This window comes from Podarcis liolepis (genome assembly GCF_965112155.1).
Source record: "Podarcis liolepis genome assembly, chromosome: 1".
NCBI classification, from domain to species: domain Eukaryota; kingdom Metazoa; phylum Chordata; class Lepidosauria; order Squamata; family Lacertidae; genus Podarcis; species Podarcis liolepis.
Genome location: NC_139554.1, coordinates 95,940,470 through 95,965,825, shown reverse-complemented (window position 1 = coordinate 95,965,825; position 25,356 = coordinate 95,940,470). Strand labels below are relative to the sequence as shown.

The following is a 25,356-nucleotide window of genomic DNA, read 5'->3' as shown; positions in this document are numbered from 1 at the left end:
TCTGAAGTGTATGTAACCTGAAGCTTATGTAACCCGAGGTACCACTGTACATCCCACGGCTCATAACTTCAGGTGGAATCCGTCTGGTGTCCTTGCACTCATGATTGAGCTTTTGAAGAAGGGAGGATGGTTACTTTTTGACACTATTCCCTTCCCTCTGAGTAATAATAATAATAATAATAATAATAATAATAATAATAATACTAATACTTTTTTTTATACCCTGCCCTCCCCAGCCAAGGCCGGGCTCAGAGCGGCTTACAAGCAATAATAAAAACAAGATGAATGATTACAACTTAAAAACAAAAATAAAATACAACATTAAAATAATGGAACATTAAAATATTAAAATGTAGCCTCATTGCAGGAGGAGAAGGAAAAGAAAAAAGAAAGAGAGGGAGGGAGGGAATCAAATTGGCTCCAAGCCAAAGGCCAGGTGGAACAACTCTGTCTTACAGGCCCTGCGGAAAGAAATCAGATCCTGCAGGGCCCTGGTCTCATGAGGCAGAGCGTTCCACCAGGCCGGAGCCAGAGTTGAAAAGGCCCTGGCTCTGGTTGAAGCCAATCTAACTTCCTTAGGGCCTGGGACCCCTAGGGTGTTGTTATTTATGGACCTTGAGGCTCTCCGTGGGGCATACCAGGAGAGGCGGTCCCGTAGGTACGAGGGTCCTAGGCCGTGAAGGGCTTTAAAGGTCAAAAGCAGCACCTTAAATCTGACCCTGTACTCCACCGGGAGCCAGTGCAGCTTGAAAAGCACTGGGTGAATATCCTCCCATGGCAAAGACCCTGTGAGGAGCCTCGCTGCAGCATTCTGTACCTGCTGGTACAGTAGCCCCATGCTGCTTCCCACCAGGTTCTTGAGGATCTCCCAATGGTCTGGAGCTGCTTTCCATTAGTGGGCACCACTGTTGGATAGGGGGTGAAGCATATTGATGATAAAAATAAAGAAAAATGCTGTATTTGTTTCATATTTTGCATGATATGTGCCTGCATATGTACACTCACAGACATGAAACAATATGTTATTCCTTTGACTGAAAAACAGTACTTTAAATGATCCCTCTACAATGAGATTATTTATTACAAATTCTATCCCTTCTCCCCCACCCCTTGTCCATAGAATGGAAGAAACGGTGAGAAATCTACTGCAACGTCAAGGATCACCAGAGGCAAACAGCGAAAAACCTGTTACTGTAATAAAAGCTTATCAGGTAATACTGATATCAGTAAGCTCAGTTGTCTGCTTATGGTAACTGATATGATAATTGGATAATATAATGTGTGTGGGGTTGGAGGCAGATGATTTAGGCTTTGATACAAAGTTTCATCTTCAGATGTTTGTCAAAAATATATTTGAGGCAGAAAGTACCCTTTATGAAGACTAGCCACAAAGTGTGAACTAAGTGAGAAAGAGGCAAGGTGTTGGCCATGGGAACCACAGAAGTGTATTAAAACACAGCCGAGGAAGTGGTGATTAAAAGTGACGCTTAGAACTGTTACCTCTCTGAAAGGCTGTTTCTCAGAGCTATCAGAAGTCATGATTTTTTGAGACTGCATGACAAGGAAAGGGAAAGGCAATTTCGACATGTGGAGAATAGAGAGAGAAAGAGGGAAGAGAAGGCAGACAGATGGGGAAAGTATGCATGGAGACAGAGGGGAATTAACGTGACGGCTGGGCAAAGACAGGAGGTAGATGTGAAGAACTCTTCAGCGCTTTCACGTGAACATGTATTTAAGTTTATTAATATCTCTGTGTGTGAAGTGCATGCATGCAGACGCTCATGGGGATGTGGGGCTTGCGGCATATGCATGCAATTTATACATGGGGCGGCTTCTGAAAATGATTCAGAAATTTCAGCTGGTGCAAAATTTGGTGGCCACATTGTTCACCAGAACAAGCAGTATCCTGATTTGGATGTTACCAGTGCATAGACAACAATGGCCAGGCTACCCTGGTCCAGAAACTGCCACAGCTATCTTGCCAGCTGAAGCTGACAGAAAGTATTCCTAAGTCACCTGGGCCTGTAGCAACAAACAGTAGCACTCCCAGACTACAGACTTTCTGTTTCAAAGGTAGTACACAACCATCCAAAGCAGGTTTGCATTTTATGGGTATGAGTAAGCATGTTGATTATGCATATGTGCATATGTGTAGAGAACACTAGTTCTAGTATGTATGTATGTATGTATGTATGTATGTATGTATATGCAAATAGAAAGTGTGTAGTTTGCAAGTGTTTATATGGACCATGTGCACACAAGTGGATGTATAAATAGTCATACGTGCAGAAGTATGGATAAGAAAGTATGCAGAAAGCCTGGAATGCTCCCTTGTTGCCCTTCATCATAACACCAGTGGAGAAGCAATAGTGGTGGATATTTCAGCCGATAATCATAATAATCATTTATTTGTATGCCACCTTTCCATAGTAAACCATGTTCATGGTGGCATACATTTAATTTTTTTTACAAAAGCCCTTAAGCATCCTCAGCAGCATGTATTTCCTGATTCACAGCAAGATCATTTCTGTTATCTTCAGCAGTAACAGTTGGTGCTATAAGGAGGTGGCCAAAGGTGGACCTCCCTCTCTGCTCACAGTGAAAGATATCTGCTATCTTCTGTAGCTCCTGGAAGGCTGTTTGCAGGATCCTAGGATTGTACTGTCATTTTAATTGTCAGTGCTGCCTTTTAGAAGTTGCATAATGTTTCTTATCAGTGCCATAATGAAGGACATTAGTAAAATGCACCTCTAAGTTAAATTATGATGACTAGTTTTCCAATTTGTTTTTGATCAAGTGTTATAGGAAGAAATGAGGAAACGCAGGGTGTTTGTTTTGAATATGGCTCTCAGCAAGAGCTGATGAAACTATTCTATATTACCTCAAACCATGCTAAGTTAGTTTTACTGTGTGCAGCCTGTTCAAATTAGTATTTGAGTAGTCATAAAAGGTACTTCTTTGCAATAAACACTTTTGATCTATTGACTACCAGCTGCATATTTGTTTTTTGCTTCTCAAACCTAATTATTGTTCTGGGATATATAAAACTGAGTTCTTATTACAATATCAATATCCCTGACTCTAGAATAAATATTGCTGCTAATGAACTTTAAATGTTGCACGGTAGTCATGTCAGTGGAATAGTAATCAGATGTGCACAGAAACATGCATGTGTTATCATTGTTTTGTTAGGCCTTGTCAAGAGTTCTTCTTTAAAAATAGGAAGTTTTGAGGACTTGCTTGTGGTAACTACATAAGTTTATAAACTACGCCTTTGCCATATACATTAATTTTTGAGTCATGGGTGCAAATAATATAATGCTCAGTTACTCCTGGATTGACTTTGTATAGCACTGTAACTAAGGGCAAAGTTACCTGAATATGGAGAGATTAAATACAGCATGTTGTACATTTTCTATATATTGATTACATTTTGTGGAGCTCATCTAGCATTGTCCAAGCTTGGCACTTGGGTATGAGCTGGACTATAGGTGGTGTTCAACTAAGGGTTGCTCACATTAGACACATTAAATTAATGAGCATTACTAAGTTAGGTCCATTAGTTTCTATAGGTCTACTCTGAGTAAAACTGTTCAGTTTCTGTTAATTGGTTCTCGTGGGAAACTTGCAGATTCTAGCTTCACAATTAACTCAAGCTGGTGTCAATTTACTCTTGGCAGAAAGCCCAGGTCTGCTTGACCTAGAAACTACTCACTCTGATTGGTTAACGAGCAGCACTCAACTCTGTTATCTAGGATTGCTAGCACAGTTTGGTGTGAGGTGTGTTAGGAGTTAGAAGTGCTGTGTATGGTTATGAGAGAGAGAAAGGAAGGATTTATTTTGCTTTGATTTGTATGCAGAAACTCTGCTGGTTTTATTTTTCCTTTTAATAAATCCTGTAAATAGTTATTCTGAGTCTAGCTGACTAGTCATTACCGCCGCAACTAGCTTCCTCGCTGTGCAGGAAAACTCTGCTACGTTTGGGCTAAAGCCAGTAGGGCTATGCCTGACACTTCAAAGTTCCATGAGGTTATGGGCATTGTGCTGCCAGCCTGAGTTGCGGTGGTGTCAGCATCAACGGCGTTGGTTCCAGTAGTTCCAGAAGTTGTTGTTCTCTGGCTGGTTCCTGACCGTGGTGAGCTGGTGACGCAGCGGACACAAGGACAACAGCTGCAGCGTGCGAGTGCTGGGTGCTGTGGTTCCTGTTTTCTCTCTCGGTGGTCGTGAGTAGCTGGTTCCGGGTTCCAGGGACATCGCTCTCAAGATGGCCTCACAACCAGTTCAGATGGCTTTTGAGCGTCTGAATGACTCCAATTACTTGCTGTGGTCGGAACGCATGCAGGCAGTGCTGCAGAGGGATTGTCTCTGGCAAGTGGTGAGTAAGTTTCCTACGAAGCCTGATGATGAAGACCTCGATAAAGACCAAAGAGCAAGGGCCACAATTGTCTTGGGGCTGGAAGATTCCCAGTTGCCGTATGTGAGGGGAATCAAGACAGCTAGAGGTGTGTGGCAAGCACTTAAAGAACTCCATGTGCGTGAGACAGCGGTTTCCAAGCTGTTCATTCGCAAGGCATTGTACAAGGCAATGTTACAGCCTGGGGTTACAATGCAGGAACACCTACACAGTTTACAGTTAAAGTTTGCTGCGCTGCAGGAAAGAGACTGTGCATTAGACCAGCAGGAGAAGGTGGCTATTATTTTGAGTTCTCTCCCGGAAAGCTGGGATAATTTAGTTTTGTCTCTAGAAGGCATACAGGAGCGTGATTTATCCGTCAGTTACGTTACTGGGCGTTTGATTGAAGAATGGCAGAAGAGGCAAGAAAGGTCGTTGGCTGCAGAGGCTTCTACTGGCGGGCGGTTTGGAAGGAGTTCTCATGCCGTGCCAGAGGTGAAGCAAAAGCAGCGTACTGGTGAGGAGTCAGCGTTTGCTGTTAGGCGTTGTTTCCGATGTGGGTCTTCAGCGCATCTAAAACGACAATGTCCGGAGTTGGTCAAGTCTCAGTTGCCGGTGCAGGAGCAGAGACGAGATCAGCAGCAGCAGCAGCAGCAGCAGCAGCAGCGTAAAAAGAAATTCTTCAAACGAAAACAGTCGGCTCAGCTGGTGACCGGCGAGGTCAAGATTGCTGATGAGAAACAAGCTGTCTGGGTGGTCGATTCTGGAGCGTCTCGGCACATCGTGAATTCAGATGAATTGTTTGTTTCCAAGAACTCAGCACAGCGCAGCCAGGTGGCTCTAGCAGACGGAAGTACTTCCGAAGTGATTTCGGGGGGTGCAGTTTTTGTTCCTTGTCTTCGTGAATGCCTGCAAAATGTACTTTGTGTGCCTTCATTAAGGAGCAATCTGATGTCTGTAGATTGTTTGCTAAAAGCTGGGTTTAAAGTGTATTTTGAAGGAGACAGTTGCATTATTAAGAAGGCTGGTGAGATTTTAGGCACTGCTAAGTCAGAGGGAGGCTTGTTTTGGCTTAAAGCAGGATCTCAAGTTGCAGCAGTAGTCAGTAAATCTCAGCCTGCAGTGAATAACAAAGCTATACATGACAACTGTGTGCACTTATTGCATAGGAAAATGGGGCATGCTTGCTGGAAAAGTGTACTAAAAATGTCTGAATTGGCTGATGGGGGTAATTTAAAGAGTTGTAACAAGTACCTTGATTGTAATGTTTGTAAAAAGGTTAAAACCCACAGAGTCTCTTACCCCAGAAGTGACAGAGTTAGTGAGTCACCGCTACAGCTGGTTCACATGGACGTAATTGGTCCATTTGCTGTAAGCAGGGGTGGATCGCGTTTTTCACTAACAATTGTGGATGACGCCACGCGTTACTCCTGGGTTTTTCCCATGAAAAATAAGGGTGACGTGTTCACTAAGTTTAAAGGCTGGGTGGCATCTGTGGAAAGATTTCTGTCTATTAAACTCAAAAGGATTCAGACGGACAGAGGTGGCGAATTTATGTCAAATGCCTTTAAAGATTGGTTACAAAAGCGTGGCATTGGGCATAGAAAAACGAACGTTTTTTCCCCAGAGGAGAATGGCGTTGCAGAGCGAAAAAACAGATCTTTACAAGATATGATGTTTGCCATGCTTGATGATGCTGATTTGCCCATGTCTTATTGGGGGGAGAGCATGCTCACCGCGTGTTATCTCCAAAACAGGCTCTTTCATCAAACAATAGGTACAACCCCGTACTTTAAATTGTTTCAGAAAAAACCCAAAATTGACCATTTGCATGTGTTTGGATCAAAAGCCTGGGTATTAATTCCGAAACAAATGAGAAAGAAGGGAGATCCTAAGACCAAACAGTTAGTGTTTGTGGGTTACCAGGAGCTGGGAAAAGGTTTCCGCTTTGCTGAAGGGACAAATGGCATTGTGATCTCCAGGAATGCCAGTTTTTGTGAACATAGTGGCTGGGAGAGACTACATGCCAATACTGAGGTTTGGTTTGAACCTTCCCAGGAGCTTCATGACTCTGAAGGTAAACATAGAGAATCAGAGTCTGAGGGGGAGGAAAGTTCAGATAAGAGCTCTCAAGAAAGTGGAGTTAGCCAGAGACCAGTTGCTAAGCAACAAAAGAGAGGTCGTAGTTCTGAGGAGGAAAGTGGGTCAGAAGAAAAATTTTCTCCCAGAAGATCTAAAAGACAAAACAAAGGAGTGCCTCCGGTGCGTTTTTCCCCAGATACTGCAAATGTGTTTAGTGTAATTGCAGAGCCCAAGAGTTTTCAGGAAGTGTTAAAGTTACCAAAAGAGGAGGCAGAGCTCTGGAAACAGGCAATGGAGGAAGAGATGTCCTCTCTGAACGAGCACAAGGTTTTTACACCAGTAGCAGCGCCTGAGGGGGCAAAGATTGTAGGCTGCAGGTGGGTGTACAAACTTAAACCTCTGGTGACAGGAGAGTACAAATACAAAGCTCGTTTAGTTGCTCAAGGATATTCTCAGAGGCCTGGAAAAGATTATGACGAGACTTTTTCCCCTACTGCTAAGGGGGACAGTGTAAGGCTGATTTTAACGCTTGGAGCAAAGAGAAAACTCCTGTTAAACCATTTTGATATCCAGACTGCATATTTACATGCATCAATATCAGAAGACCTGTATCTAGCCGAACCGCCTGGTTATGAGACAGGTTCCAATAGAGTGTTAAAATTAAACAAAGCTCTATATGGTCTCAAACAGGCTGCAAGATCTTGGAACAAATGTTTCCATGAGGCCTTAGTGTCATTTGGTTTCAAACAGAGTACAGCTGACAATTGTGTTTATGTACGTGGTACAGGCAGTGATCAAGAGTTTTGTCTGATTTATGTAGATGATGTATTGTATGCCTGTAAAACAGATAAACAAACTAAAAGGTTTGCCAAGCAATTGTCCAGTAAGTTCAAAGTGAAAGACTTAGGCCCGGTTAGGACATATCTAGGGTTGGAAGTGTGCTGGGCCCAAGATGGCAGCTGCCTAATTAGTCAGCAGAACAAAGTTAAACAACTACTGACTACATACAGGATGCAGGATTGCAAAGGGGCAGCGGTGCCTATGGATCCAGGTTTCATAAAAACACTTCACATAGATGAGAGTCCTGAATTTGAACATCCTGATGTATATCACTCTGTAATTGGAAGTTTATTGTATATAGCACAGTGGTCCAGACCTGATATTAGCTATGCAGTAGGCATATTAAGTAGATTGGTCTCAAAACCCACACTAAATGCCTGGAAAGGGGTAAAACAAGTTCTGAGGTACCTCAAACAGACAATTGGCTATATGTTACAATTAAATTCTTCCGAGGATGAAATGTTGAGTTGCTACTGTGATAGTGATTGGGGAAATTTGCCAGATAGAAAATCTGTCACAGGACTAGTCATAATGGTCGGTGGAGCTTTAATCAGCTGGCGGTCACGCAAGCAAGACGTTGTAAGTGTGTCATCAACGGAATCAGAGTACGCCGCATTGAGTGAATTGTGCAACGAGGTGATTTATTTCAAGCATTTGTTGGCAGATTTAAATGTAAATTGTGGAGAACCAGTACAAGTTTACATTGATAATCAAGCTTGTATAACCTTAAGTAAAACAGAGGGTTTCAAATCGCGTTCCAAACATATCTCTGTAAAATACCAAAATGTACGTTGCTGTGTACAAGACAATGTAATCACATGTACTTATGTATCAAGTGAAGAAAATGTAGCAGATGTGTTAACTAAACCATTGGCAAAGGTAAAGAACAAGCGAATGTGCAAGGGTTTAGGTTTGCTGGAAAAATAATCTCCTACATAGGTGTATTTGGAGTTAATTGTTCAGCAGAATCTGTGAGGGGGTGTTCAGTTTCTGTTAATTGGTTCTCGTGGGAAACTTGCAGATTCTAGCTTCACAATTAACTCAAGCTGGTGTCAATTTACTCTTGGCAGAAAGCCCAGGTCTGCTTGACCTAGAAACTACTCACTCTGATTGGTTAACGAGCAGCACTCAACTCTGTTATCTAGGATTGCTAGCACAGTTTGGTGTGAGGTGTGTTAGGAGTTAGAAGTGCTGTGTATGGTTATGAGAGAGAGAAAGGAAGGATTTATTTTGCTTTGATTTGTATGCAGAAACTCTGCTGGTTTTATTTTTCCTTTTAATAAATCCTGTAAATAGTTATTCTGAGTCTAGCTGACTAGTCATTACCGCCGCAACTAGCTTCCTCGCTGTGCAGGAAAACTCTGCTACGTTTGGGCTAAAGCCAGTAGGGCTATGCCTGACACTTCAAAGTTGCATGAAAAACTTGGTTGAAATACCCCCCTAGTAGGCTAATGTTCCTGAGTTGTGGTCAAGGATGGAGTGGAATGTGGATCCCTAATTACCAGGTGAGTCAGGATAAGATGATGTGTCTTCCAGTGCTGGGCCTGGTGCAGATGTCACTGACTGTAACAGGTTCCTGAAGGCAAGGCACCATTGCATCTGCTGCATGTAAAGACAAGTAATATACACATAGGCTCTTCACAACTACTGCTCAGTGGCAACATGCCAGTGGCACATAGTCTTTTGCAGTCTATGTTACTTCTATCCTTAAGACTGGGCTAGTCCATGTGTCACTTTAAGTTAGAGTTAAGCATTTATAGATGAGCATGCAGCATGGTGCATGAGGCTTAAAATCACTCTCCCCTGCTTCTTTCGCTGCCACATTGCAAGGAGACAAGCCATGGTTTCAAGGTGAATGTGCAGCATGCTGGTCCATGGGACTAAAATCAGGGTTGCTTCATTCTTCCCTCACTCCTTCCATGGCTTAACTTCATATCTGAAAATGGGCATGGATTTGTTTCCACCAAAGGAACCAGGAGTGTTAAGCAAATAACAAACGTTAGTAACAGCTCATGGTTCTTAGGAGAAAAGGAACACAGGTGTCCAGGTTCAGATTCAGGTAATGGCTTAGGTTCTGGCGGTGCGGGGGAAGCAAGGGAGGAGCATAGTGGTTGTGATGTTAGCTTGCTGCACCAGTAAGTTGTGCATTCATTTTTAAACCATAGTTAAGCTTAACTAGGCCACTAAGTATAGAAGCTAAGCTTTGAAAACTGGAATTAAAGTTTTGCTTCTGAAAATGGCAGCACATCAGGTGCTTTTGCTGAAGTATTATTCTCAGGCAAAGCTAAAGCTATAGAGGGAGCAGCAAATGAGCATTAGTTTCCTCCCCCGCCCCTAGCACCTACTGCTTATGATTTCATAGCTATAGTTTTCAACTTCATTTCGAAGCTCTTTCTGGTGCAAACAATTCCTTGTTCCAGTGCATATCTCCCCTGTGATCTTGGACAAGCCATACAATTTCTGCCTCTTTGTAACTTATTTCCCTATCTTGAAAAGAAAGACAATATTATTTCACACCTCTCAGAATAGAAAAAAGGGTACCTTCATTGGTGTCTGTGCAAATATATTCATGGCAGGGTCTTTGATGTTCCATTATGAACTTGAAAAGTGGCTCTGCTCGCAGAGGTTTGATGCCGTATGCAAAATTTTCTGATTAAAAATGAGGCAGCTTCAAGTGAAAATTAAAGCTTAAAAAGGTAAATGAGCTTGCTTTCAGTTTTGAATTAAATAAATATTCACATTTAATATGCAAAACACATGGAAACAAAAGCTGTTCATTTGGCACCTCTCTGCTTCATATTTATAGTTGATTTTAAGCATCAGGACTGGTGTTGGATAGAAGATAAAATAATAGTTTTATCTTTTCACATAAATATGCAAGGAGAATGTATGTAACTAGGAAGTGAATGAGGCTGTAAGTAGCATTGTTAGGAAATTATTTATTTATTAAATAACAATAGTGTTCTTCACCTGAGGATCATAGGGCAGTTTACATTATAAAAAAAAAACCAAAAATGCACAACATAGTAACGAAAAGAACCAACCAGCGCCCTTCCCGACCCCAGTTTAAAAGGCCATAGATTCCTTAATCAGCCTGGGAGAACCTGCTTCTTTCTGCTTCTTGTGAACAGAAGCAGAAAAGGCAGCACCAAAATGTTGCACATCTTGCTCAGGTTTCCCACCCACTATTCTGACTTGTTGCTGATGGTGGTAAGAAATAGAAAGGAAGCAAACACAGTGTAATTACTAGGCCTGTTCTCAGGATGGTAGATTAAGAATAGAAGATTATTTTATGCTCAGGCTTTCAGAATCTCCCACAAACGGGCTGTCTTTCCAGAAGAGAGGAGTTTGGCTTAGGGAACAGAGCAGAGTCGGCCCTGAAAGTAGAAATGACGACTTATGGCACTGGCATAAAATTGGAATCCAAACTTTGTGCTGAATGAAAGAAGTCAAAACTAGAGAACCAAACGTCTAGAAGAAAAAAAGCACAGTTGACCTACCAGGTTGCTTTGTCTGTAGTTTTCTTCCTTCTGAAGTCTTTTTACAGATAAACAATGCTTTGACTCCATTGCAGAATGCATCCTCTTAGTGATCATTCACTGACATGCACCAGGCCTCATCACTGCTGCTATTGATGGCACACATGATGCTCTCATGCCTGAGCCTTCATTTAGGTGGCCATTGTGTTTTGTTTTGTTTCTGTTTTCATGTTGTCTTAATCGTTCTTTGCTAATTACATAAGCACAAAATACAATGATGGTACTTCCATTGATGTGAGTAATTATCTCCTGCAGAAAAAGGGACAGCACTAGGAAACAGACTGTTCCTGGGGCCATTGGTCATGTAAATGCTCATTATAGCTGCATTTGAAGGGGTGATCTAGAGAAGTGTTTTTCACTATCAGCATTAATAAGAGCTGTTCCCTGTTTAACAGATTTAATTAACATTAGTATTGAACTTTTCTAAATATTTCATTTTACTCTGTTGCTTCCTTTTAGTCAAAGTACCTCTTAGGACTGAACGTTTTTCAACAGAAATAAATGTTGCTGATGGATGGAAGAGGCAATAAAAGCATCGTCAGAAAATTTATTAATGTAGCTCTGCAGAGCTGTTCAGTAAGGATGATACCCTGCAATATTTAGAAGTGGTTTGAGTGAAGACTAATGTGAAGTAGATTTAGATTGATATGCCACTGGTTGTAGGTTCATATTAGAGACATAAAGAAAACACTTTGTTCTCTTATCCATCACAGGCGTTTAATCTAGGAGATTTTACTGCTCACTCTGTGTATACTTTGTAAGTCAAATGCAGAGATGAAAAAGAGGAGTTTTATGTGTTCTTGCCTGACAGCAGTAATGTTAAACTGTGAACAATTTAGACTGTTTCTCTCAAACCTTCTGATTTATCTAAATCCTTTTCTTTTGCTTCAAATTTTCAGCAGCTTGTGTTGAGCAAAAACAGTTAGCTATACAAGAAAACATTATTCTTGCATCTGTGATAGGTTGTCTAAAGCAAACACATATTGTGTTCTGCTTTGTTGCCTTAAGAATGTGAAGGGAATAGTAATAATAATAGTGAAAGGAAGTCAGTGGTGTCCACATGCAGGTTTCAGAATAGGTAAGTAAAATCAGTACTTTTATACTGTGAATTCTGATTTTCTTTCCAAATTAGCTAGTGCTCATAACTAGTTTAGCATTTTAATAACAACATACTATTTAGCCCTGGATAATAGCATTAGCAGTCTGAAAGGTTTTCCTTTAATAAGGAGAAAAGGTTACAATTTTAAGGTTGTAGGTTACTCAGAATATAGAAACATGGAGGGTGCAGAAACCTCATCATCATATACTCTGCAAAGAACTGAACTGAAGACAGCCCTGAAATTCACCAGAGATTCCAATGCATAGCTTGGATTGGAGTGCATAAAATGTACTTCTGCACTTCAAGTGTCCCTGATTTGGAATAGGTAAGAATGGAGATTAAAAGTCCACATGCTAAAAATTCAGGAGGCATATCAGAATATCTCAGGTTGAAAAATCTGTACAAGGCCATAACAAACTACTCTAAGCAATGCCTAAGGACAATAAGACATTTGGAACAAAACAGATGATTCTGAGAATAAAATAAGGCTTGAGAATTAGTAGCAAACTGCTAAAGCCTCCAGGTGTATCAGGGGAATAGCTATAGCTCCATGGGTAGAGCTGATTCACACCTCTCCATCTCTTGGCAGAGTTGGGAAAGAATGCTATCTGAAAATCTGAGAGTCACTGCCAGTCATTGTCTGCCAAGTTTGGGGAACATTTTCCAACCTGTGGGCCATATTCCCCCATGGGCAACCTTCAGACCCAGTGGTAGGCAGGGGTCCAAGGCAAAATGTGGATTGTGCAAGAACTGTGGCTCTTGGTTTTGTTTAGTATCTTACATTCCAGTCACAAAACAGAGGTTTCTATACATGTGGATCCACCCAGGCAAGTAAGAGATATTAGCACAGTTCAATGGACATTACAGCCAGGCAAAGCCACAGAGCAGGACTAGTGAGGGGGTAGCCTGGGGAGAGGGGTGTTGCCAGGGAAGATGTGGCCTAGGAGCCTTCCTTAGGTCAAGAGGGCTCCATTTGTTACCCAGGCCTGAGGTTACTCACCTCTGATGTAGGCAGTGTTGAGCTAGATGGGCCAACATTTCAGTGTAAGAAGAAGGAGAGTTTGGATTTGATATCCCGCTTTATCACTACCCTAAGGAGTCTCAAAGCAGCTAACAATCTCCTTTCCCTTCCTCCCCCACAACAAACACTCTGTGAGGTGAGTGAGGCTGAGAGACTTCAAAGAAGTGTGACTAGCCCAAGATCACCCAGCCGCAGCATGTGGAGCAGGAGGAAATCAAACCCAGTTCACCAGATTACGAGCCCACTGCTCTTAACCACTACACCACACTGGCTAAGACAGTTCCCTACATTACCTATGTGGGCTTTGTTTTTACAGCAATATGAGAATTCCTCACAATGAAATAGCATGATTATTACAGACACACTGGCAACTCATCTCATGCATTCCTCATCTACCCACCAAATAAATCATGGGCAGGATCCTATGAGAGAGAAAGCTAACTATAGAGTAAGCCTTCATAGAAAATGAGGTCCCATGCTTTTCACGCAGGGGTACAATACCAGACAGTCTGCTGGCTTTGCTTGCTGCTAAGAACTTTGTGTTGTGTTTCAGCTTTGGGGTTTCGTCTTCACTCCCCACTTTCCCACAGCCTGATTTTTGAATATGCTCTTATTATTTCTTCTCCCTACACTCCATCTAACCTCATGAACTTTTTATGAGACAATAACAGAGATATATTCCTCAGAAGATCTTTTGAAAGGATTGGTGATTTGATTTTGATTTTATTACTTGTTTTCCACTTTTCCAACAACAAATGTTGAGCTCAAAGCAGCTCACAACAGCAGCAATAGCACTGTAAATCAACATAATATTTAAACAGAATAGCATGTAAATAAAAGAAATTCCTCAAACAATTATTATACAATTCAATGCAAGCTCATAGTGATTCAAAGTATCAGAAAAAAGCTGCTGAGCATCATATTCTCTATTTAAAGGCATGTCTTCATGCAGAGCAACAGCGTGATCCCAGTAAGATCTTTCATAGTTTTTAGTCTTTTTCACCCTAAGAGAAATAAATCACTTCTATGTTACTTTTGGAGAGTGGTTCAACAGCTTCCACAAAAGATACAGATTGTCTTTGGTGACTTGTCTCCAAGTGGAATTCTTAAGATAACTCATTTCCGCTGTCCCTTCTGAGGAGTGCACCCGCCTCAGCCTTTCTTTCTCATAACAGGGGAACAAGGCCGAGGCAAAGAGCCACAGAGCCGCATAGCTCATGCCAGAAAGCCCACCAAGCCTTTAAAGTATCTGAAGAGGAGAACAGATAAACCCAATCAGGTTAACAGGCTTCAGGTGGAAACACGCTACAGCCTCCCAGCAAACTTTCCCCTTGATAACTCCAATGCCTACATAGGCTGCTTATTAAAAATCAATACTTCACTCCAATGCTTTTGTTTTTCTTACATTTCTCTCCTATTTTCATTCCTTATTATTCCTTTGCCTTGTATTTTGTTCACATGTTCTTCATTTACCATTAAGTTCTTTTTCTCCCCATATCTGTCTTCACTTCCTTGGCTATATACTTTATTTTCTTTTATATATCATTTTTGGACCTAAACTCCTCTTAATTTCCCTATTATCCACCCCACAGTCCCACCTTTGAAGATGCTACTGAATGCACCACTAGTTATACCTAGGGCACAGCCATTCCTTAATCATCTCAGATCAAGTTATGTCCTTTTGATCACCAATCCCTCAGACTCCTCCACCCCAGCAACTGCTGATGGGATTCAACCATTTTATGAAAAGGAGAAAGTTAGGAGTCAGGCGTATGCATGATGCATTGATGACAGTGCACCACCAACCCTAGCTCAAAAGTTCAGAAAGAGTGAAGATCTTAGAGAAAGAACACTGCTCAGTGGTAGAGCATATGCAAAAGGTCCCAAGATAAATCCCTGGCATTTCAAGGTAGAGCTGCAAAGGACTCCAGCTTGAAACCTTGGAAAGTCACTGCCATTCAGTACAGGCAAGTCTAAGCTAGGTAGACCAATGGTCCAGTTTGGTATAAAACTATGGCACTTCAAGCTAAGCTGCATTGGAAGTGTGTGGATGCTGAGGAGCTAACAGGGTTAGGACTAGAACAAAGTAGCATGTAGGCCTTATAAAAAGATAGCGCACAGTGGAAGAGAATAAACATGCTTCTTGTCCTTTTTAGCTATTTAGATACCAGCCTTTAAAATAGCCTTGATTCAATTGCGTCGTACCCCCACCCGAAAACCTTTTCAGTTTTTGATATAAACTGCTTGCTCCTCCACCGTGATAGAAAAGGGACGGTACAAATTGTAGCCATCTGGTACTGAATAATGAAGCGTTGTAAGTTAATAAAGAAGGGCAAGCTTTTAAAATGTGCAAATCTGTGCAGAGTTGAAAATAGACATACAGAAAATGCATTGCACAGTTGTCTGTCAGGAATAGGTTGCCCCTTACAGGTGCTCAAAAGATTCAGTGATGCGGTAACAAACTTCCATTCCTGATCTAGTTTCTTCCTAAATCCCTTTCCTCATCTTTGTTCACGCTATCAGTAGAGGATATTTCACGAAGAAAAAAACTTTAAACCTTTCTATTTCATTGTACTTTTTTATTAATTGCAGTTGGTATAATTAAGTGCTGCTGCTCAGTTTTAAGGGGGTGTAAGACAGTTTTAATGAGATTGTGTTAATGGTGATTATTGTATTTGTTATGAATTCCTGTTTGCTGCTTTGAAAGGGGCTATTATACTCTAAAAGATTGGCATGTAAATCTTGTAAATAAATAGTGACTGCAAATGAACACCAATGAGAACTTCTACAAAATTAGGTTGTTCATAGAACTAGATCCCTCGTTGTAATGAAAGAGTGATACCCCCCTTTCAATGTGATTATCCTTTTCTTCAGAATATGGGAATATCATAATGTTATAATTTAGTATTAAAGGACCAAATAATATTTGGCTTAGGTGGAGGAAGATCAGTGCTCTGGAGTTTATAACAGTCAAAAGAAATCCCTGAACCATTTCAATCTGGGCCTGAAATAGTGACATTTCAGAATTTAACAGTAACTTGGAGCTTTACACTAATTTACAATTTATGACTTGGCCTTGGCCTGTTTTGATAAATACGTTCGCTTTTGCTTTTTTGTTTTGTTTCTTTGGTCTGCATGGTAGATTATCCATATGACTTAAGAATGGCATGGACTTCTAAAACAACAGAAGGTATTGGGGCAGAATTACAGTTCCAATTACTCTAAATGTAACAATCCTGTCAAATATGTTAAAGAGAAAATTTTCAATATGGCCATGATTAAGTGGCATTGACTAGTATAGCATCTTAAATAGTGTGACATTAACTGTCTAAGAAACTGTCTTTGGTTAAGATGAAAGGCTGACACTAAGTGTCTCTTATTTGATTGACATTCAAATGCTAATAATCAGAATAATTCAGTGGTGACCAATCCTTTTTACTAAGTGTGCCATAAGTCAAATCAAAAACTACATTACACCATGTGTTATAGTCTTCAGTGCATTGAGATGGTTTTGTCTTTAATTGATGAGCCAGAAGTACATGTCACAGTGAAGGCCATGGGCTCTCCTATTAATTAGGATTTTGTCAGAGAGACCAGTTATATACAGGTGGACAATATGTTCTCCTACAAAATTTATCCCCGTGGAAACTTCATCCTGCTGCAGAGAAATCTAGTAGCAATGTCACACATATTATATGTCTTTTTAAAGCCATTAGTAGTTAACCAGTACTCTTATAGCCTGATACTATTCATGTTTTATTAGAAATGAGACTAGTTGTTTTAGTACAACTGCAGATTTAATTTGAAAAATGAATATCCTGGTCAGGGCACAGACCTATATTGTGGTAATGATGGGACTGGCAAATTGCAATTAATCTACACATACGTGTATTGAACACAGTTGCACATCTTCTATTGATTTGTTGAGAAAAGTGATTGGCATTGAAAGCTCACAGCTCACCTGTGTCTCTTTCTTTATTTGTTATTTCATTCTGTTCTGTTTGTTTTCTATAAAATTGTTCAGCACCAACTTTTTCTAGTATTACTTTTGTGCCATATGCGCCCCCAATGTATTTCTTATTTAGTTGACATTCAGTGTGAATTTTCAACTCTGCTAACTTGGGCTATGTGCCAAAAAAAAAGGCCTAGAAGTATTTATTTATTTATTATACTTTGTCTAAGGATTGCTTTCTATAAAACCATAAGTCATACATATCTGCCATGCACTTTGAAAATAAGTCTCTTTTATCCCAACTCTATGGCAAAATTCTGGGGTCATGGTATATGCCACCATTTGAAAAACATATGAATTCAGTGAAATGTCTTTGTGAGAACTTTTGCCCGACACTAGCATTTATTCATTTTGGCTTTCTATCTTGTACCTAAAAAGTGTGGCCAGTGTTTGAATGGCACTTACTATGAACTATGAACTGTTGTTTGATTATTATTTTTTAATGAATGCCTGAATGAATGTGCTTATTTTAATTGCTTTACAGTAAATGGATTGTCAGACAAGTTTTAATTATTAGCTCCAATTCAGAGTACCATGCAGCTATGTTTAGTCATGTTGTTTTCTTCCTTAACAGCTTTGTTTGTGTGCTGAATAACAATATCCTTTTAGAGATTTGGTAGTTTGAAAAGCATGGTAATACCATGTAATTACCAGTGTACGTGGCATTAGGTCATATAAGCAAAGAAGGAAAGCCCTTATGCAGGGAGATGACAGCTATGCTGCGTAAACACATGGGGCAGAATCCTGGGGTGGTAGACTCCACCACCTTGGTCTCGCAGGTGGAAAATAAAATTTCTGTGTGCCCCTCAACAATCCATTCTGCAATCTTGTTCAGTGCATGTGTAGACGAGAACTTGCACAACAGAAAGGAACAGCAAAGGAAGCTAGTGGAAGGGGAGGGATGGGGAAAAGATGCAAGGGTAAGAAGAGCTGGACATGTGGTGTTCCAAACATTTTCATGATCAAAAGTGAGAGGCCTGGGAGTATTTTGGAATACTATGACCACACAAGGTGAAAGGAACACAAGGAAAGTGTTTATGTATAGATCAGCATTTGTGCATAATGCAGCTTCTAGCGTGGATTGTTGTTTATTTATTGTATTTATTATTACATTTATATCTCAGCTTTCTTCCAAGGAGATCAAGGTGGTTTACACAGCTCTCCCCCCTCTCCATTTTACCCTTGCAACAATTTTGTGAAGTAGGTTAGGTTGAGAGATAGTGACTGGCCCACAGTCACCCAGGTGAGCTTCCTGGCTGATTGGGGATTTGAACCCTGGTCTTCCAGATCCTAGCCCTGTGGTTCTCAAAGGGTGTGGCACACCACACTGGTGTAGCAGGCAGAAATGGGAAGTGTGCTGGGAAGATTCAAGGGCAATCAAACTCATTGAGCTTGTATACATACTTAAGGCTCATATGTAACAGACTCGTTTATAATTAAATTTTGAGAATGATTCATATTCTTATGTAACTTCATTGTTTTATAGTTTCTGGATGTCCCACAACCATATTATAAAGTAGCTGTGTTCTGTGTTATAAATCAAACACTGCTAGTTGTTGTTTTTTGTTTCCAATATATTTCTTACCAATAAAAAATTTGGTATGGCACGAGCAATTTTTTATTCTGAAAGTGTGGCCTAGAGGGAAAGAAAAGAGAACCACTGTCCTAGCCCAGCGCTCTAACCATGTGCAAAAGATATCTGGATATATATGATGCTGAGAATTTTGAACACTCCCCCCCCCCTCCCCCAATATTTGACTCCAAAGCTGGTATGGCTCGAAGCATATACAAATATTTTGTGAATAGGAATTATTAATATCTCTGCTGGTACCTCTGGGAGGAAACACAGTATATAGGCTAAACATGGGAGGCATCTGTATGACAGGGCTTAACTAACAGAAATACCTATCATAATACAAAAGGAGTTAGAAACCTAAATACACTGGGCTGTATCCAGTTATGTTCCTTTGCTGACAGAAGGCTCTTTAATCCAGTTGAGGCTTCAAGGATCAGAAAGTGATTTAGCTGATTCTCCCTTTTCTCTGCAGCTCCTTCCATGCTATTTGAAAGAGTCCACCAATCCTCAACTAATTTTTTCTTGTGGGGTGTATAGAGGACTGTAGAGGAGAAGAATCAGCGAAAATTGCCTGTCTATTTACCACAAGCAGAAGCCTCCATGTGATCAAAGAGACTGTAGCCAGTGGGTGGGCACAGTTGTTTACAGCACTCGCATCTGAAAAATAATTATTTATTTATTTATTTAGAGCATTTGTACCCTGCTCTTCAGCCAAAAGTGTATTTTTGTAAGCAATCATATTTTAACTAGAAAACAGAATTATGAGAAGTATTAATTTTCAAAGGGTAACCATGTTTTGGTTTGCACGTTGGTTCAGAAAGTGTGAATTCAGTAGATTCACATTAAAATGTGAGCCAAGCAAATTTTCCACCTAACTCGAGCATGAGCAAGGTCTTCATTCAATTGTGGGGAGGTAAAGAACACATTGGCTACTTTGCAAAGCAAAAAAACACGATGCATTCATGGGCTAACTGCAGGATTAAAACATAACCTTTGACCTTAGGAATTATAAATGTGTAATGTTTTCTTTTCACATTGTGAGTTTCTTTATTCCTGCAACTGGCAGCTATGGTTGTACAGTGGGGTGAGGGAGGAATTCACATCTTGATGATGATAGCTTCTATTTTGTGTTTCTGAATACTACATTGGAGAGAAGACGAGAGGACAAAGGGCCATTGTTTTTGGTTGTGGTGGCTGTAATAGAAAGCTCTGGAAAGGAAAGAAACAATGGACAATGAGTACTGTCATTTTAAATGATAATTCAGGAAAACACAATGTCTCATTGCAGGATATACACTGTGTATATATTTAAATATATGCAGGATGTTATTCCATGTATATTAGGTGTCACACTTCCACAAAGCTTCGAAAGATGCCTACAATATGTGTATGTGTGATATTATAATTACATTGCTTTTTCTATGTATTGTTTTTACCATTTTATTGATGAAAAAATACATTGATCTTTTAGGGAACCTTTACTCACGAGAGCAAGAGTCCTAAAACAGCGGTGGAAGACATTTGCATGTCAGTAGATAAAGATTCAAAAGATGAAAACAGCAGCGCTGAAGAGGAAAAGGAAAAGACAAAATTATTGCTGGAACGGCTGAAGGCTCTGGAGGTAGGATAAAAAGGAAGTTTTTGCATAAGGGGGTCTTCACTTTTATTGGTACTGAATCGTAGAGCAGTATAAATCTTAACTTTCTCAGTTCACCTAAGCACTTGGTACAAAGTATTTTTTGATCATGATTCATTAAACCAGGATGAGTGAAATGCTGTGCATTGGAACCACTGAAATGATCTCTCTCTAATGTCAAGGATCATATATCCTTAAAAAGAAACTTCATAAATAAATTTAACTTGTTTCAAGCTTGAGACTAGCTCAGACCCACAGAGACTACAATACAGAAGTCTAAGTCTATGATTTAGTTTCAAGTGTTCATTTTAGGGCAAAGATCACAAAGGGGCTCCATTGTATCCTCCCTACCTTCCCGTCTTCTTAGTGCAAGGAGTGAGGGCCCCAGCAAACTCCTGATGCACCCAGGTCTAGGAATTATACTCCTTAACTGCTACCAATGCTGCTGCAACTGATTGGAGTAGTAAAAGCATCTATCAACCAGAGGGCTTAAGTTTCTCCGCTGGAATGCGGAGTTAACCAGGGCTATTGACTGTCTAGCTCCAAAGCTAGCTCTGGTTGCATGGAGCCCGGACAGCCCCGTGGTTTCCCCCAGAGCTGAGGGTGATGAAACAATCGTTGAGACGGCTAGAGCGCCGGTGGCGGAAAACTTTCTGAATCAGACCAGACACGGGCTAGAGCTCAACGTCGAGCCTACCAAGTGGCAGTGGTCATGGCGAAGAGAACCTTCTTCACCGCCTCTATAGCATCTGCAGAAAACAGCAGCAGGAGACTCTTTCAGGTGGTTCGCAATCTATTGGAACCACCTTTGTCACCGGGGCCTGGTAGGGACCCCAAGATCTCCTGCAATGCTTTTGCAAAGTTTTTTGCAGATAAAGTCGCTCAGATTCAGAAGGAGGTAGACTCCACCGTGGGAGCAGGGCTGGGGTGGGAGAGTGCTAGAGTTCTGTCTAGTCCTGTTACATGGGATCATTTCCAATCTGTTACCTCGAAGGATGTGGACAGGCTACTTGGACGAGTGAAACTGACCACCTGTCTCCTTGATCCTTGCCCATCCTGGCTAATAAAAGCGAGCCGGGAAGGGCTGGGTGATGGATTCTGCAGGGTGGGTGAATGCTTCCCTCTGTGAGGGAGCCTTCCCAGACCCGCTGAAAGAGGCGGTCATTAAACCGCTTCTTAAAAAAAATTTTTAGACCTGGCCAATATGCCAACTATCGCCCAGTCTCAAATTTACCGTTCTTGGGCAAGGTGACTGAGTGGGTGGTTGCTGAACAACTCCAAGCACACCTGGAGGATGCGGACCATTTGGATCCCTTCCAGTCGGGATTCAGGCCTCACCATGGGACTGAAACTGCCTTGGTTGCGCTCGTCGATGATCTCCGGCGGGCTAGGGACAAAGGTGAGAGCTGTTTCCTAGTTCTGCTGGATCTCTCAGCGGCCTTTGACACCATTGACCATAACATCCTTCTGCACCATCTAGAGGGGCTGGGAGCTGGGGGCACTGTTATACAGTGGTTCTGCTCCTTTCTCCTGGGCCGTGTCCAGAAAGTGGTGTTGGGGGATGAGTGTTCAGACCCCTGGGCTCTCACTTGTGGGGTGCCTCATGGTTCCGTCCTCGCCCCCATGCTTTTTAATATCTATATGAAACCGCTGGGAGAGATCATCAGGGGGTTTGGGCTGTATGAAGATGACACCCAGCTCTATCTCTCTTTTAAATCAGAACCAGTGAATGTCCTGTGTGAGTGCCTGGAAGCAGTTGGAGGATGGATGGTGGCTAACAGATTGAGGTTGAATCCTGACAAGACAGAAGTACTGTTCTTGGGGGATAGGGGGTAGGTGGGTGTGGGGGACTCCACAAGTCACAGTAGTGTTGCCAGTTGCACATCAACAGTGTGCTTGGGGTTTAATAGGTGGTATTAGTGCATTTGCTCCCAGAGCTGTGTGGTGTGATTCTTGGGCAAAGTTCTTGAGTGGGTGGTTGCAGAACAAATCAGTGTGCTCTTGGAGGAAACTGCTTTTCTAGATCCATTTCAATAAGGGCTTAGTTGGTGGTTCCCTAGAACAGATGGATGGGGGATGTTAATAATAATAATAATTTTATTATTTATACTCCGCCCATCTGGCTGGCTGTTGATGGGGTTACCCTCCCTCTGAAGGAACAGGTATGCAGCTTGGGGGTAGCTTTGGATTCTTTGCTGTTGATTGAGGTTCAGGTGGGCTCAGTGGCACAGAGTGCCTTCCATCAGCTTCAGCTGGTGGCCTAGCTGTGCTCCTGTCTGGACAGGGATGTTGTCTATCCTCTGGCAACCTGTAGGTGAGATATTCTGAAGATGGTTCTGATACTGGTGCAGAATTCAGTGGCTGGGGTGCTCACCAGGGCAAGACAGTTTGAGCATGTTAACTGATCTGGGCCTGACTGCACTGGCTGCCACTTAGCTTCCAAGCTCAATTCAAAGTGATAGTTTTGACTTATAAAGCCTTAATCGGCTCAGGACCGTAGTACCTCAAGGACCGCCTCTCTCCATACCAACCTACCCGGACCCTGACATCATCATCTTTGTGTTCCTCCTCCACAAGAGGTCTGGAGGGAGGCTACATGAGAATGAGCCTTTTCTGCAGTGGCTCCCTGTTTGTAGAAAGCTCTCCCAAGGGTGATTCAACTGGCCTGAGATCTATGGATGAAGTGCGGTATACAAATTTAATAAATAATAATCATCATTTTGATGGAGAATGGGGACCAAGCCTATGAGATTCTGAGGTGCCCATTTACTTAACCCAAGGGTGACTTGTCAAGCAAAATACTAGTTCTGTTTCAACATATGTGTATGAGAATGATAGACTGGACGGACGCACACAGCTCAGATTCTGTATCCAAATCTTTAACACCCCATTTTAAAGAGACTCGATCATTTCTTGTCCATTTATCATGTCGCAAATAATTATATTACATAGCTTCATGCTCTTGTGTACATCACTTTGTAAAGTCAATACAACTATTTCTAAAAGAAATTATTGAGAGTATTTCAGTTGAACAAAATAAAGTAAAAATTATAATTGCATATTGAAGACAAGAAATAAAGTTGTATCAATATATATGCAAATAACTACTGTTTCATGCATTTTTGTGTAGTATATAGGCATATAACTGTTGTTAATATTATCCAAATACATATATGGTTATTTATAACCTATATTTGTAATAACTATAAATATCATTATATGATATTACAAATATTATTATATTTGTCCTTACAAAGTCTATGTCTGTAAGCAATCCGTTCATAAGTTGCAAGTGTTATCATATCTTAACTTTGGTTCACAGAATATGTACAACTTCTGCTTACTAGTATGACTGCTCCCCCCCGCCCTTTTAAAGGTCAATATTTACTTAGTGAGTTGATGTTCCATGCAGACCTTTCTTTCCAATATACTTTCCAATATATTTCCAAAAAGTTCTGTTAGCCTAGTTTTTCACCTGTGTCCGTGTAGCTATTTCAGTTCTTCATTTCATTTCTGATGATAGAAAGTTGTTTAATGAAGTCATAGCTTTTTATCAATTATAGTCAATTGCCTTGAAGAGGGAGGAGGGAAGCCCACAGTAAACCTGGCTATTGGAAGGTCACAGAATAGGATTTCTTCATTGATTCCAGTTTTGTGCTACAGCTTGGTTAAAAAAAAAGTGCCAATACTTCCAGAATTAATCTACACAAGCAGTTTTAAGGAGTAATCCATGATGAAAAATGAACTACAGGACCAATGTTAATAGTACCCAAAGATAATTAAAATAAAGTGTTGCTAATTGTATGTTGGTTTAATGTTATATATCCTTACCCTTGTGTATTTGAGCTTGGTAGATATAAATTTTTATGTCACGCACTGGAAGCTCTGAGGTTTATTAATCAAGAGACACACATTTTATTAGTTGTGCAATTAGTGGGTTTAATCCTTTGGTATTTGGAGAATAATTAATCTTTGTATTTAATTAGTGGGTTTGAAAAAAACAAAAATAGTTATTCATTCATTCTTCTAGTGTGGATGTTGGAGTTTTGGTATCATGTTTTCAAAATGTTTTCAGGCATGGGGAAGTAGGCAGCTAAGTCACTTGCACAACATATATGAGATGTAGTTTCTCATCTCACTTTCTATAATTATAATATAAGGGTGTGGGCACTAATAGTCATTATTTGATGCCATGATGAATATTATCTCCCAGCCTGATGACCCTCAGGGCCAGATGGTACAGTTCTTTCTGTACCAGTCTTCCAAGGTGGAATGGAGAATTATGCCACATCCTCTAGACAGCTTAAATAATTCTATGTGAACATTGGGAGCAAGACCTGTATTATCAAGAATGTAGTCGTGCACAATGGGTGAGAGCGATGATTGTCTCTGTCTACTAAAATCCTACAGCTTTCCAGACACTTCACTTCTTGTGCTCTAAACATGGAAATCATAACATAATCCTGATAATTCTGAGAACCTCAGGCAGAGCACAACCCATCCTGACTGGAACTTTTATTTTTATATCCCAGTGAGCAGACTCCTTTAGGTCCCTGAACGGAACAAACTGGAATTGGCTAGTTTCTGTTTTTCCTGGTGAAAGTAGTAAATCTGAACTACCTTTCATTACTAGTTGACTGGATTAAGGGTTTTCCTCTGAGATACCCCTTTTTCTGATTTTCTCCCTCTTCTTTTTCTGTTCTTAGCTATATATTCAGTTAAGGTCTTTATTATACTTCTCCGTTGGGTTGGTTAACACATGCTGCTCAGGTGTGTTTGGGGTATATATGGCTCCCTTCTCCCAGAGGAATAATTAATTGAAGGTGGACATTTATGTGCCTAGGAGGAGGGAGAATCCCTTGAGTACACTGCTTTACAGCCATCAGGAAGAATATGAAGTGTACAAGTATGGCAGACTTCCAGTTTCTCAACAATGGTTGTATTAATTTAACATCATCACCATACTCTTTTACATATAAACTGTGTTAAGGAGAGCTAGTCATCCTGGACTGCAGCAAGTTTCTCACTGTCACTAGGTGAGCATTACCTTCCCATAGAGGGTGGGTGGGTATCATCTTCAACATATATACTACTCACTTGAGGTAAAAGGAGTGGAAGCTATTTGTGTTTTTTCTTTTAAAAAAAATACTTTTAAAAG

At 40.9% G+C, this 25,356-nt stretch overlaps 1 protein-coding gene across 15 annotated transcripts in view; it reads left to right on the top strand.

The window, feature by feature from the left end:
- The window catches only part of NCKAP5 (NCK associated protein 5), a 629,163-nt gene that overhangs the window by 420,569 nt on the left and 183,238 nt on the right, over positions 1-25,356 (top strand). For all 15 annotated transcript variants that reach the window (XM_083487645.1, XM_083487648.1, XM_083487647.1 and 12 more), the window contains 2 exons: positions 1,121-1,211; positions 20,034-20,183. In XM_083487645.1, the coding sequence (XP_083343771.1) occupies positions 1,121-1,211; positions 20,034-20,183 (241 nt within the window). The remainder of the gene's footprint in view (positions 1-1,120; positions 1,212-20,033; positions 20,184-25,356) is intronic.